Source organism: Neolamprologus multifasciatus, chromosome 4, assembly GCF_963576455.1.
Source record: "Neolamprologus multifasciatus chromosome 4, fNeoMul1.2, whole genome shotgun sequence".
Classification (NCBI taxonomy): Eukaryota; Metazoa; Chordata; class Actinopteri; order Cichliformes; family Cichlidae; genus Neolamprologus; species Neolamprologus multifasciatus.
In genome coordinates this window covers 30,408,960-30,422,297 of record NC_140442.1, presented here as the reverse complement: position 1 = coordinate 30,422,297, position 13,338 = coordinate 30,408,960, and the positions used below count along the sequence as shown (strand labels likewise).

General features: G+C 41.8%; 1 protein-coding gene across 6 annotated transcripts in view; it reads right to left on the bottom strand.

The window, feature by feature from the left end:
- Window positions 1–13,338, bottom strand: part of caskin1 (CASK interacting protein 1) — a 123,562-nt gene that overhangs the window by 19,353 nt on the left and 90,871 nt on the right. For 3 of the 6 annotated variants that reach the window (XM_085157043.1, XM_085157044.1, XM_085157046.1), the window contains exons 11-15: window positions 12,695–12,940; window positions 7,876–7,980; window positions 6,980–7,098; window positions 1,430–1,511; window positions 788–897 (exon numbers count right to left, since the gene is read on the bottom strand). In XM_085157043.1, the coding sequence (XP_085013169.1) occupies window positions 788–897; window positions 1,430–1,511; window positions 6,980–7,098; window positions 7,876–7,980; window positions 12,695–12,940 (662 nt within the window). The remainder of the gene's footprint in view (window positions 1–787; window positions 898–1,429; window positions 1,512–6,979; window positions 7,099–7,875; window positions 7,981–12,694; window positions 12,941–13,338) is intronic. The other 3 variants (XM_085157045.1, XM_085157047.1, XM_085157048.1) reach the window with 3 other exon arrangements.

The following is a 13,338-nucleotide window of genomic DNA, read 5'->3' as shown; positions in this document are numbered from 1 at the left end:
AATCAGGACTCTAGCTAACAGATGGTCATTAGAACATGGCTTACATGCTAGTGTGTGCACACATATACTGCAGGCAGGCGATGCACACTATCACCATGACCACCTGCTACTTAAATATGCTCACTGTTTTGTTTTTGGTTTTGTTTAGAACATGAAACGATTGTACAATGACACGTGAAGTTAAACACATGGGCAAACATGCACACATACACTGTACAGTAAACGACAATTTATTGCACATGGTGCAAGCTCAGATTTCACACTTTTAGTGCTATGTCCACCCACGTTATGCACAGTGCTGGGCCCCTGCCAGCACACACACACAACACACACCCGCCAATCTCTAACGAGGATGTCCTTCCCTCAGGTGCACGATCAGATGTTTTTCCAGCAAAGTAAGAAAAATGCAGCAATGGAAGAAGAGAAGCTGCAACTAAAAGGGGCGAATAACAATGGCCAGCAGGTAAAAGACAACAGAAATGCAGGATTTTCTCACACGCACACACGATTCCTCGCTCACGCTCATACAGGATCCACTCCCACACTCACCGTGTCGTGGCTGCATCCGAAAACTCGCAGCACGGACGAAGCCAGCTGCGAGAGAAACCGATGGGACATCTTGGTGTGTGTGTGTGTGTGTGTGTGTACAAGTGTGAGAGTGAGTGTTGTGGTTGTGGTGACTGAGAAGCTACGTTCTTATCATCCTGCAGTTAGATGCTGATGGTGGCGACTGCCTGTATGTGTTTGCATGAAAGGCGGAATCTGTAGGGATTTGGGACTGTCCTACCTTCCCCTCCGATGGACCCTCCCCCTTCCTGGTTGCCGTGGCATCATAAGGCGGCGCTTCGTGGAGTGGACAGCCTGATTGGCTCGACGTCCGAGACGAGCTGGCAGAGCCTGTGAGGAGAAATATTGTTGGCCAGTCACAAATCGTCGTCCTGTGCTTGCATACTTGGGTCGATCAACAGGTGAGTTTATCGCTTGCTATCTGACCTCAAATCTCCTCCTTTAACTTCCTTGCGATCGGTCGTCTTCATTGTTTTGATGCTCAACCAATAGAATTCCTGGTTCCCAACATACAGCAAACCTTTTTTTAACCAATCACACCCTTCTACACTCCCTCCTACATCCCCTGCCTTGGCCATCTGTCTACCAAACAAGCCAAGATCTTTTTGTGTGTGAAAGTAAATGATGACATTTTCTAAAAGACCTGTGGATTAAGACTCAGCCCACTCTCTTGCTCCCTGGTTCTGCTCTTCTCCTCTTTATTAGAAACCATTGGCTCTTCTTTCTCTCACCAGCTTCCTGCTGCTTGTGCTTCGGTTTGTGTTATCAAATATTACAGTATGCCTAAAACACTTGGCGGTGAGATTAGTAATAAGCAACAAGAAGAGGAAACGGAGAAAGCCATCTTTCTTTTCTGGCCTACCTGGAGGCTGATCCACAGACTTGGATTGCTCCATCAGATGCTCCTTCGCTTTGGCAGACTGAGACAAGACGGTGGCTAAAAGCTGGAAAAAAGTCCACACAAACAGCACATTTATGAGACCACACTTTCATACACAGGAGCACCAACTTCTAACGACTTTCTTTTTACTGCCCTGACGTGGCATTCATTTTTTTTCAACATGCTGAAAATACAGCATATTTTCATCTCGATGATGCTCAATCATCCCAAAGTTTGATTCTGTTCATCTGGACGTTTTCAGAGGGAGAAATGTTTCGTCACTAATCCAAGTCTTTAGTCTCAGCTGACTGCAGGTTTCAGTCCAAACTATAATACGTTTTCGTTTGAAAAAGCATCTTTTTCTCTCAGTTTTGGCCTCCCGTCCACACCGAGACGCTGTTTTCGTTTGAGTTTTGGCCTCCCGTCCACACCGAGACGCTGTTTTCGTTTGAGTTTTGGCCTCCTGTCCACACCGAGACGCTGTTTTCGTTTGAGTTTTGGCCTCCCGTCCACACCGAGACGCCGTTTTTGTTCAAGGAAAACGCAGCATTTTGAAAACGCTCTCCAAAGCGGATACGTTTGAAAACGACGTTTTTGCATCGCAGTGTGGACAGCGAACCCGGAGCCTTTTTGAAAACGATGACACATTTTAGTCATGTGATGCAGTCATGTGACCAATTAAACTAAGATAGCGGAGGGCGTTATACAGCAGTTTTCTTTGCTCTGAATTTTGACAGCCCTGTTAAAGATTAATAACAGTTTGTACATGATTCAGAGAGCTTTTCTTTAAATTCTTTAGTTCTCACTCGCTTTTGCAACTTTGTAATTTTGTGTTACTCGCAGCAACAACTCCACCTCATTGTTAGTCCATTTAAAAAAAGCTTTTCCTCGACATTTTGCCGCGACGTTTCAAAAAGACGGAAAATAAATAAGCAGCAGACAGAAATGAGGCAGGTTGAATCTTCTTGCGTTTCACGCATGCGCAGGACTGGAACGTAAGCGTTTTCGGCCGTTTCAATGTGGACGCACAAGTCTGTGAAAACGTCTGAAAACGTTAGTGTGGACGCGGAGCGTTTTCAGATGAAAACGTGTAAATAGACTGCAGGGCTTCTGTGTTGTGCCATCCTCTTCGTCAGAGGTTGTTTGGTTTCCCCGATGTATAAATCCTGTCAATCCTCCTGCACTTAACAGCTACACTATGTTACTCTGTTTGTGTCGGGGGACCCGATCCTTGGGGTGGACCAGTTTTTGGCGCAGCTAGTTTTGGGGTTTAAAAGCCACGGAGACGTGGTGTTTAGAAAAAATGCGTCTCAGCTGTTCTGATACTCCTGACACGTACGGGATCACTACGGGTTTTCTCTTAGGCAGCGGTTGTCCTTCCCTCCCGGATCGGCTGGAGCTTTCTTTAGGTGATTGGGGAAACCTGCAGTCAGCTGAGACTGAGGACTTGGATGAATGACGAAACATTTCTCCCTCTGAAAACGCTACGTCCACATGAACAGAAGTACAAAGGGCCACACTTCATCCGCCTGTTGGACTGGATGTCTTTTGCGACCATAGCTATCGCCATCTGGTGGCCATTCGGTGGAAAGTTTAAGACACTTAATTGGCTTCAGTTTTCCAACATAGAAGCTGCAGCCAAGTTTTAATTTTGTCTATCAGCCATGACCCAGTTAGCCTTGGCCCGCTGATATTAGCTACTTAAGGTAAATATCATTTAGCTAACATTAGCGTATCACTGCGTTGAGCTAGGAGTTGCGTAGTAGTCCCTTCGGTTAACTACTGCTAACCAAAACCTTTCTGTTAACCTTAACCCCCTTCTGTCGAACACCTTGCTCCTCTGTACACTTAGCAAACCACAGTGTACGATCTCAAACATGGCGCTCTTCATTAGCAAGACTTTACTGTCAGAATTAGCATCATATAGAAAGTAAAGACTATAAAACTGTGCATATCTTACCACAGCTTGCATGGATACATAGTTGGTCAAATCAGTTTTTTAATGTTCTAATGAAAGACATGTTCAGATCAAGCAAAAGCTAATAACATTTCACATTATCATATATTCTTTGTTCCAAACATACTAAAGTTGATGCATCACGGTAAGAAATCCTTCATTTTTAAGCTATTAAGATAACTATTAGGTGATTTTTTTTTGTTACAAACCACACAGCTGGAAACTTGGTGGAAAATTCAGTCAGAGCTTCTTTTCTTTTTTATTATAGACATAAAACCATGTGTTGGCTTCCCTGTGCCAACATGGAGGCCAAATTGAATTTATCTGAGGCACATTAAAACATAACAATGGCAGGAGTATGGAAAGGTTATATATAAAGGCAGGGAATAAACTCACTACTGTTACAATAGTCACCACAGGCTGCACATTACACCAGAACAAATGAGGCTGTAGCAGCAAAACTAAAGTACATGTGAGTATATTTCAGGAATAATGAATTCTACTTTTCATTTGTTGAAGAAAAATGTGGCATCGCTTCTAATAAATGTTACTCCACAGGCCATCGATCCTGGATAAAACATGCTTTTAAAGGGTTTGGTTTCCTGAAATCATGATATCTGATGATAAGTGTCCATTTCATGCTCGTATACTCATTCTAAATTATCTACTGTTGCCTTCAGGGGACAGTCACACCTTTGCTGAATATCATATCCTCAGTGAGAAAAAAGTCAGTTGCTTGAGTGCTGTTTCTGCCTTTTATAGATTCAGTACCTACATCATTGATCTCTGTGGAAAAGGCTGTCTTTTGGCAAAAAAACCCTGATGTATGCTGACTGCCACCGCATTAATCACAGTAAAACATCCTGCTGAAACACTGCAAAAAAAATTGGACTTCCAACGAAAGAGAAACAAGATGCAGAGAACAGAGGCTTTCACCGAGCTACACAAATCTGCTGCGTGGTTCTTTTACTGTAGTACGTTTAAATAACTGACATCCGTCTGCATCTTTTTATGACAGAAAAATGTGGAATATAATGTCCATGTGGCATATCTCTGTGCCACTTCTTCAATCTTTAACGCCGTGGTATACTTTACTATCAAATGGGTTTTTTATGTTACATCTTATCTATAACAAAGCTACCAGGTAAAGGTAGAGTTCATAAAGGCATAGCATAAAAAAGTCAAAGTACAGTTATCATCTGTTTGCCTACAAACTAATTACATGTGACGTCCTGAACTGTAGCTTCAAACAGCAGAAGAAATAAAAATGATTTTGATGTTGGAATAAATGAACATTCATAAGGAACAAAGGTTATATCTTCTATTTAATTCAATTCTATTGTATTTATACAGTGCCAAATCACAACAAAAGTCGCCTCAAGGCGCTTTATATTGTACATTAGATACAATATAATAGATCTTCTAAAAGCAGGATTAGTATCATCGTGTAAGCCTTCATCAGTGATGATGTACATGGTGGTAGAGCCAAACCCTGAAGCGTTTGCTGCAGGTTTCCTAGTATTTACTAGTATTTTATACTACAGTCACACTAGGATAAACTGTGGTTCGAGACCATCAGAAAAATCACTGGAACCAGTGAACTTGAGATGTTGTTGTATCTGAAACAACATCGCTCTGAAGATGTGGACCAGGTCTGCAACCACACAGTCAGTTACTGTGAAGTGACTCTGGTTCATCAAGATGGCGATAAAACAGCAATTAGATGGAGTCGGTCTGCTTTCAGTGTAAAACTGGTGCCACGTTTGGATGGTGCAGGGTGGTGGTGTAACAATAGCAATATAACCAGAATGCAACCAGCTGCAAACCAGGTTTAGACTCAGATTGATGAAAGCTGTTGGCAAAATGTTATTCCTTTACAAAGGTTTGCAAACCTTCGGAGTACCTGGAAGTGAAGCCCGTTCTCACTCACTATACCGACGATTTCTCACATCCCGAGGCGTTCCATTGGAAAGGTGACCACCCACGCTCCTATGCTACGCATAAGATTGAGCATGAAATCGAATAGGATGACGCTCCTGCAGTAACACACGTTCCAGCCGTGTATTCCAGCCCTAACCCTAATCTTATCCCTAATCCTAACCCTAATCTTACCTTAACCTTAGTTAGTGTTTTCCAAAGCGATTTAAGTAAAATAAACGTGCATGTGTAGATTGATTCCAAACAGTTCTCATGTTTCCTCATTTTTCCAAACTCGTAATATAGGAACGTGTTGGGTGGCGTAATATACGCGTAAGTGCAATCAGTTGGACTGCAGCTGTTTGGAGACACATTTCCCAGGCGACCTGAACAATGAAAGTGGGCGGGACCTGAGAGATTTACAGCCACCAACTAATTGCTGTAACTACAATGCAATCAGGAAGCAAGCGCAGAGTTTTCCCAGGTGCAGAGGCCGCAGTTTTAACTTTAGTGTGACTGAACCATTATTAGCCCGTTGCCTTAGCACTAAGGAAACCCACATGAATGAAAGTCTCGAAACTTGCTAGCATTACCTAATAACTTAGCACTCTACTAACTTTGAACTTGAAACCTAAAATATAGTCAAAACCAATGGATATTGTCACACTGGCTACATTATACTTTTATAAAATTGTTTAAATTAAATAAACACAAGCCCCCAAAGCCTGTTCAGTTGTCATTTTTGACCTCCAGTAGCCAAGTAACCAGTCATGAGATGTTACAATTTATTGCACAGCCCCAAATATTTCAATTTCAGCTTTTAACTCCCAGCTTGTTATGTTTTACAAACTAAGGCTACGTTCACTCTGCAGGTCTTGATGCTCAAATCCGATTTTTTTGATCAAATCCGATTTTTTTGTCTGCTCGTTCACACTACAGATAAAATGCGACAGCAAACTCTAGTGTGAACGCTCAAAGCGGCCGCATGCGCAAAAGAAGACGTCACACACAACGCGCTCTGTTTAGACCCAGAGCAACAGTATTGTTTGACTGATGGCCTTAATATAAAGACTTCAGACTTTACGTTTCCCAATTTTTGCTTTAAGTTATTTTGTTATTTACATAATAATGTAAATAACCTAATAATGATCCTTATTGCTGTTTTAGAGGAGCGCTGCTTCAAAGGATAGTTGCAGATTTCTGTCAGAATCTGCAGATTATACAGAACAAATAAAATGTTCACATTTCTCCAACGTTGTCTTCCCAACAGTTTCACTGGATGGGCAGGAAGCGTTCACTGATAATTGACGTCTGTCTTGTGTCAGTGACGTAAAAGACGGATTTAATGCGACTTGACCATCAAACAGCAGCTTTCTAAAACATCAGATATGTATCGGATTCAGCACCACATACGAAAGTGACCCAGATCGGATTTGGAAATATCGGATTTGTGCCGTTCACACTGTCACACCATGATCGGATAGATGGTCGCAGAGGGTCAAAAAAGTCGGATTTGATGCGCTTTCGCCTGCAGTGTGTACGTAGCCTAAAGGACCATTTCATAATACCTCAGAAAATTTCACTACTTGTTTAAGATCATCCGTTAGGTTTAGTCAAGTGTGTGCGCGTGTGCGTGTGTGCGTGTGTGTGTAGGGTACCTTAACCCCCTCAGCCTGTGCGTGGAGGATGTGTGCAGCGCTGCCAGCACTCTGCCCACTGCCTGATGACCTCACACTGGTTACACTGCCGGAACTACCGACGCTGCTGCGATCTCCACCTGGAACACACACACACACACACACACACACACACACACACACACACACAGACGACATACACATACATTCACACACGCATGCAACCGCCCAAACAACACGTATAGATTTTGTTCATACAAATGCAAACATGCAACAAGATGGATGCATACAGTCGCACACAGACACACACACACACACACACACGCATTGAGTGGTTTAGCTGATATCCAAAGCAGTGTGGTAAGAGGTGTGACTCTCCATTGAAATGCACTGGGCAGCATGTGGTTGGATGCACAGGACGGACAGGGTGACGGACGATTGAGTGACGAACAGAAAAGTGGAATAAAGACACTTTCATACATGTTGCACACACACACGTGCGCACACCATCTTTTCTCTTGGGTTTTCTCTCAGATTTTTTAGCTTTCTTGATGTCCTCACACAAGCAGTTGGAAAGACACGCACGCACAAAGACTGTAGACCGATGCAGATGGCTGCAGTCCTACACATAAGGCCGCTGACTTCAGCTAAGCTTCGGATGGAAGGATAAGCAGGAGATGGGAGACTGTCAGGAGCAGGTCAAAGAGTACCTGAAAGCCTTCAAACCACATCATCAACCACTCATCTCAAACAGATGAGTGGTTTCTGTCTTCCACACATTTGTACTACTGTAGGCACTTAGAAATGGCAGCGCTGGGTATGAAAAGTTTTTCTGAATGGCGTCAGATACTGTTTGACCCCTGGTCAGACCTTCAGGTTTCAGGGATTGAGGGCTCAGCGCAGCGCGGCTTAGTTACCTGCCACAGGCTTGCGCAGTACCCAGATCTCTTCATTGGAGCCTCCATGGGGCCCGCTGGACGGGGTAGGAGAACTTTGAGGACTTGCCTCTGAGCCGCGACAACCTTCAACACAGAATACCACTGTTAGCCGCTAACTGCTCTAAAGTGACCGAGGAAAGTGGTGTTGTTCTGCCACTTAACGCAGTCATAGTTCATTTTTCTGCCTACTACGCAGGAGTGGAACAGAATTATTTATGCAGCTATGCATTACACTTTTATTTGATAAAAACACTAATAATTGTCTATTTTGCTGCTAAATGTTCCCATTTCAAAGGTAGGTATAGGTAGCTAGCATAGGTAGCATAGCTAGCATAGGTAGCTGCTAACACCATCTGTCATGAGTCAACATATGGTAGCTTTGTATTCAATTAAAAGGCTCCACAGAACAAGTGGGACTAGTGGTAACTGTCCACATGTTCACCACTATAAGCAAACCAGCTCACTTTAATGTCAGATCAAAATCCTCACAGGCTTTATAAACTATAATAAATATATCCTTGGGTGCTAGTATAGCTAACCAGGTTGACCCACATGTCATAAGACTCACAGATTAACAATAATCCTGCAGGGCTTACGTCTGCTCTTTCTTTTTATACGTTTGTGATATTTAGCATTCAAATTTGACCTCAGAGTGGATTTAATATGAGGTCAGCACACAGGTCTGCACTTAATACTGCAGCTATCAATACTACGTATGTGTACTGTACTATGTAACAAGTTCATATATGATATATATTTATATATATTATATGTATAAGTTTGTATAAAATATATGATATTAAATCTGCTCCTTAAATATACTTTAAACCAAGTGCAGACCGTGGTAACGGCTGACTGATTACTGAGGTTCCCAGATTAGGTTTAACGCCTCTCAGTGGCCTCACATTTTCTCATTTTAGTCCTAAATCGCTTCAGACGACAGCATCTTGACTCACAACCTGCCTTGAGCCATAAAAAAAGTTGCAATGGATAAATTTACACTGTCGTCTGGAGTATGTTCATATTCATATTCTTCCTATTCTCAGAACAGCGAGGATAAAGTGGAGTTAATTAAATTAACTCTAAAGTAATTCTTGAAAAAGACAGGAAGTGAGTCCAGTAGGAGAGAGGAGCAATAAAGGTTTCAAACTTACACACATTTATTCTCTCTCTCACACACACAGAAAAAAACACAGCATATATATATATAGATATATGAAAACATTTATATACCAATAGTACATAAATAAATCCATAACATGAAAATCTGTGTATATACACATATATGCCATAATGTACATACACATACATATATAATGCATCCAAAAATATGTGATTATATATGTTGGGCTGTTCAGAATGGGGCTGCTGTAGTGCATTTGGAGAGTATTATAAATAAACCATTATAACCATCTTAATAAGGGCTGGATAATGGTTTACATGTGTGACCAACAGTGCTCCAGAGAAACTGAGCTGCGATGCCACAGCTCCTCGTGGACATTTTGCATCCCTCAGAGTGACCTTGGGACCAGTCTGTTTCCACATCCTTTCATTGAGCCCTATATTCCAGCTGCTCGTGAAATGTGCCGTCTTTGAACCATCGAGGCTCAGAGAAAACACGCTGAGCTGACATCGTTATGATGATGAAAGGAAGGACTCGTTTTGCTCGAGGTAACAGAATGGTCTCCCATTCACAGAGCCGTTTACAATCAGTGACAAACTTACCTGCACAGCACTGACGGGGACATTTTCTAGCAATGCATTTGGGTCTCTTATGCAACACTTGACATTTTAGACTTTGTAAGTTGCCAACTTTTACTCTTTTTTTCTCCCCCCTAATATCTCATGTTCAACAATCAAAGAAGTTAAAATTTGTATTATTCAGGAAGCAATTTCTCACTGAGTAGCTAGAAAATGTCCCCATTTGGTAAAGAGAAACGCCAAAAGTATTACAAACTAAAACTCCTCCCAATATGAAAAGAAAAACACCTTGACTGTATGTTTCTGTCAATCATAACGATTTGTAACTCTCCAAACCCTTCAATACATGAACACACCTGAGAGTGAAACAATTCACCAGCTCACTCACACACACAAACACACACTCACATCCAGTGAGGGTAAGTGAACAAGGTGGGTAAAAGTGATGTTAAAATGAACAGACGTGAAACGGCACGCAGGACGAGGACAGAACAGAAAACACTCTGGCTTTTCAGGAGAGGGCTTCGAGTGGAGCGTGTCGGGATAAGGAGCAGGGCTGCCCTGGTGGCTGGGACGATGGTGAAGGGAGGGAGGGAAGAACAAAAGCAAACGGAAACGAACTGTAAAAACCAAAAATCAAGACAACGAAAGCACAAACCAACTCAGGAGAACAGAGGTTTGTCACAAAATGAGGAGCCTACCCAGCCTATTTGACACCTAACTTCTCTTATTAGCAAAGACGCTGAAAGCATATTTAAAAATGTGGCACTGCTGTTCAGTTGCACCACTTTAACAGCATCAACTGCTTGTCTGTCTTCTGCTCATCTGTTGGGCTGTTTTTACTGAAAAGGTCTGAATGCAACCAAATAATGTAAAATAGTTTTCTGCAAAATGAATCAGTAATTTAACCCTAACTCTAACCCCACACACTGAGAGTACGTCATGTCTGATTGTTCTTTTAAGTCCTGGCACGTATTTACATTAGTCCCATCAATGACTGTTTTGCCTAAATATAGGGTCAACCTCAGAGGACGAGTTCTTGCCCCAAGTGGAAGAGTTTAAGTATTTAAGTGGGTTTTGTTCACGTGTGACTAGAGCTGGGCGATAGAACGATAACGGTTCCAATGCCGGAGAGATTGTCGAACGGAAGAGCCACAGAAGTTCTGTAGTGTGACGGTATTTCTGATATTTCAAGTCTGACAAAAACAGAGTAGCGTGCACTGTAAATTGTGCCGAAAGCAAGTCTGGAAATACAATAAAGCGGTGCATGCTCAATCTCTGACTGGAAGCGCTAATTCGTCATTCGGCTTTTGTTAGACTAAAGTTATATATATATATAATTGCACCTAGAATTTGAAGAATGTTCCGGTAGCATCTTTATTTTAAAACTGTTTGAAAAGCTCAGCTATACAACAAGGAGATATTGAGAATTTCCTTTTAGTTCTCAGTTTATTTGATATTGACAAAAGTTAGTCAGTTTTGTTCTTCTGTAAAACAAACTTTAGCGGCTGCCTTTTGTTTAGTTTGCAATATTTGCCTTTATTTATCTGAAAAAGTCTCATGTTCCTTAAGTACATCTACCCTGTTGAACTTATTATGGGAAATAAATATTTAAATCAAAACAAGCTTCTGATTATTTCACATTTTACTTGTGAGCAACGGCACATTTAAATCTTACAAATATAGTTATTTGGCTTATATCGTGATATATATCGTTATCGCCTGAAATTAAAAAACATATTGTGATATGAAAAAATCTCATATCGCCCAGCTCTACGTGTGACGGGGAAAGGAGCGGGAGATGGACAGATGGATGTGGATGGACCTATGGTCACGAGCTGTGGGCAGTGACTGAAAGAACGAGATCGCGGATACAAGCGGCAGAAATGAGCTTCCTCCGAAGGGTGGCTGGCCTCTTCCTTAGAGATAGGGTGAGAGGTTCGGCCATTCGGGAGGGGCTCAGAGTAGAGCCGCTGCTGCTCCACATCGAAAGGAGCCAGCTGAGGTGGTTCCTCCTGGGCGCCTCCTGGGTGAGGCGTTCCAGGAGGCGCTCTGGTTACCAGCAAGTTGTCTTGGTTAGGCTATTTTTTGTTTAGCCAAACGTTACATTGGCAACCTTTCAGAAACTAGAAACTGGTACCTTTCAAATGAAGTCTTGTATATTCACTGTGGCATTATGATTTTTCTCCTAAACACTGTTCGATTTCCTAACCTGAATCCAGCCCACTACCCCAGATGAGCTGCCAGAGGTTAACCCTAACCCTGTCCTGTATTTTGGAGAAAGATGAAATGGTCTCTTATAAGGAAAATAAACGTGCATTTTCTCATGTGTCAGTTTGACTATTTTCTCTTTTTCCTGACTGATAATAAAAATAAAAGTTAACTTCTCATACTGGTTAGGATTAGTGTTGGGACTGGGTTAGAACTGGGGGTTGTCATGACCACAGAGGGTTAAGAGGTTAATGTATATTAAAGCAATTTGAATGTAATAGGGGAATAGAGTTCATGGATAATAATGGAAAATAACACAGAAAAAACAATAAACATCTGAGTTTTATCACCCACTTGAAATGACTGTTATGTATGCTGGAGATTAAAAAGACAAACTATCTAAACTTTTATGGTTCTTATTTAATAATCTTTTTTACATGTAATGTAATTCCTGTAACTGTATGTATTGCATATTTTTTGTGCAATGGTCTGCAACTATTTCCCTGCACGGTTTGATCTCTGTCCACAGAGCCAACTAAAATAATAATACCAGAAATATCAGGAGGTCTAAACTCTTCTTCCCCAAAGCGGATTCTGGATCTCAGTAATGGAAATGACAACAGCAACAATTGAAAAACAAAAGTTAGACAGTATGAGCAACACATAAAATTACATGGATAATGATTTAATAACAGAAAACTTTAATGGATGCCTTCATAACAGGAAAAATGCCAATTTGAATCTTACATAGCCAATCAGATTTTTTTAAACTTGCAATTAGTTCATAAAACATAAGGAAAGCATCCCTTAAAGCTTTCATAATAATAAACATAATAATAATGATAATAATAATAACAATAATAATAATGAAAAAGGGGCCGTGTACCTGGGGCAGCAGGTGTGTCTCCCTGTGGGCTTGTCACGGGTGACCTGTTATAGCCAAAGGAAGTGAAAAGTGGAAGCAGTGGCTGATGGGAATGTGGTGGAGGAGGAGGCGGTGGAGGCAGGATATGGATCTGATGGAACGTGGTGTCGTTGCCGTTGACTACTGCGTTGGCAGGGGCAACCGTCGCCGGGGCAACCAGCGGTATCTTTTGAAACTGTTGAGTGCAAATGACTGTGCTGGCCAAACCTAGATAACACCCACCGTGACGACACACGGAAAACACACACACAACCAGCCAACAGTGAGCCACCACCACGTGACAAACAAACAACAAGACAGAGAATTACATGTAAGAAAGAAGGGAAGAAAAAAAAGGAAAATTAAAAACAAGGACTGAAGTTAGAACTCAAACCAAGAGGAAGAGGGGAATGAAGGACAAAGCTGATGTAGTAGATGCAGTAAGTGACAAACAGCTGTGAGCATTAGTGGAATGACATGAACGGAGCGCTGCCGTGAAAGTGGAAATGGGCTGAGGGACTGATAATAAACTTGCATTTGAATCAAGCAGTGGTACTGTGCAAAACAGCAAATATGTTCTGTTGCATGTTATTAGCTACAAGTGTTACTTCTACGTAACATGTAGG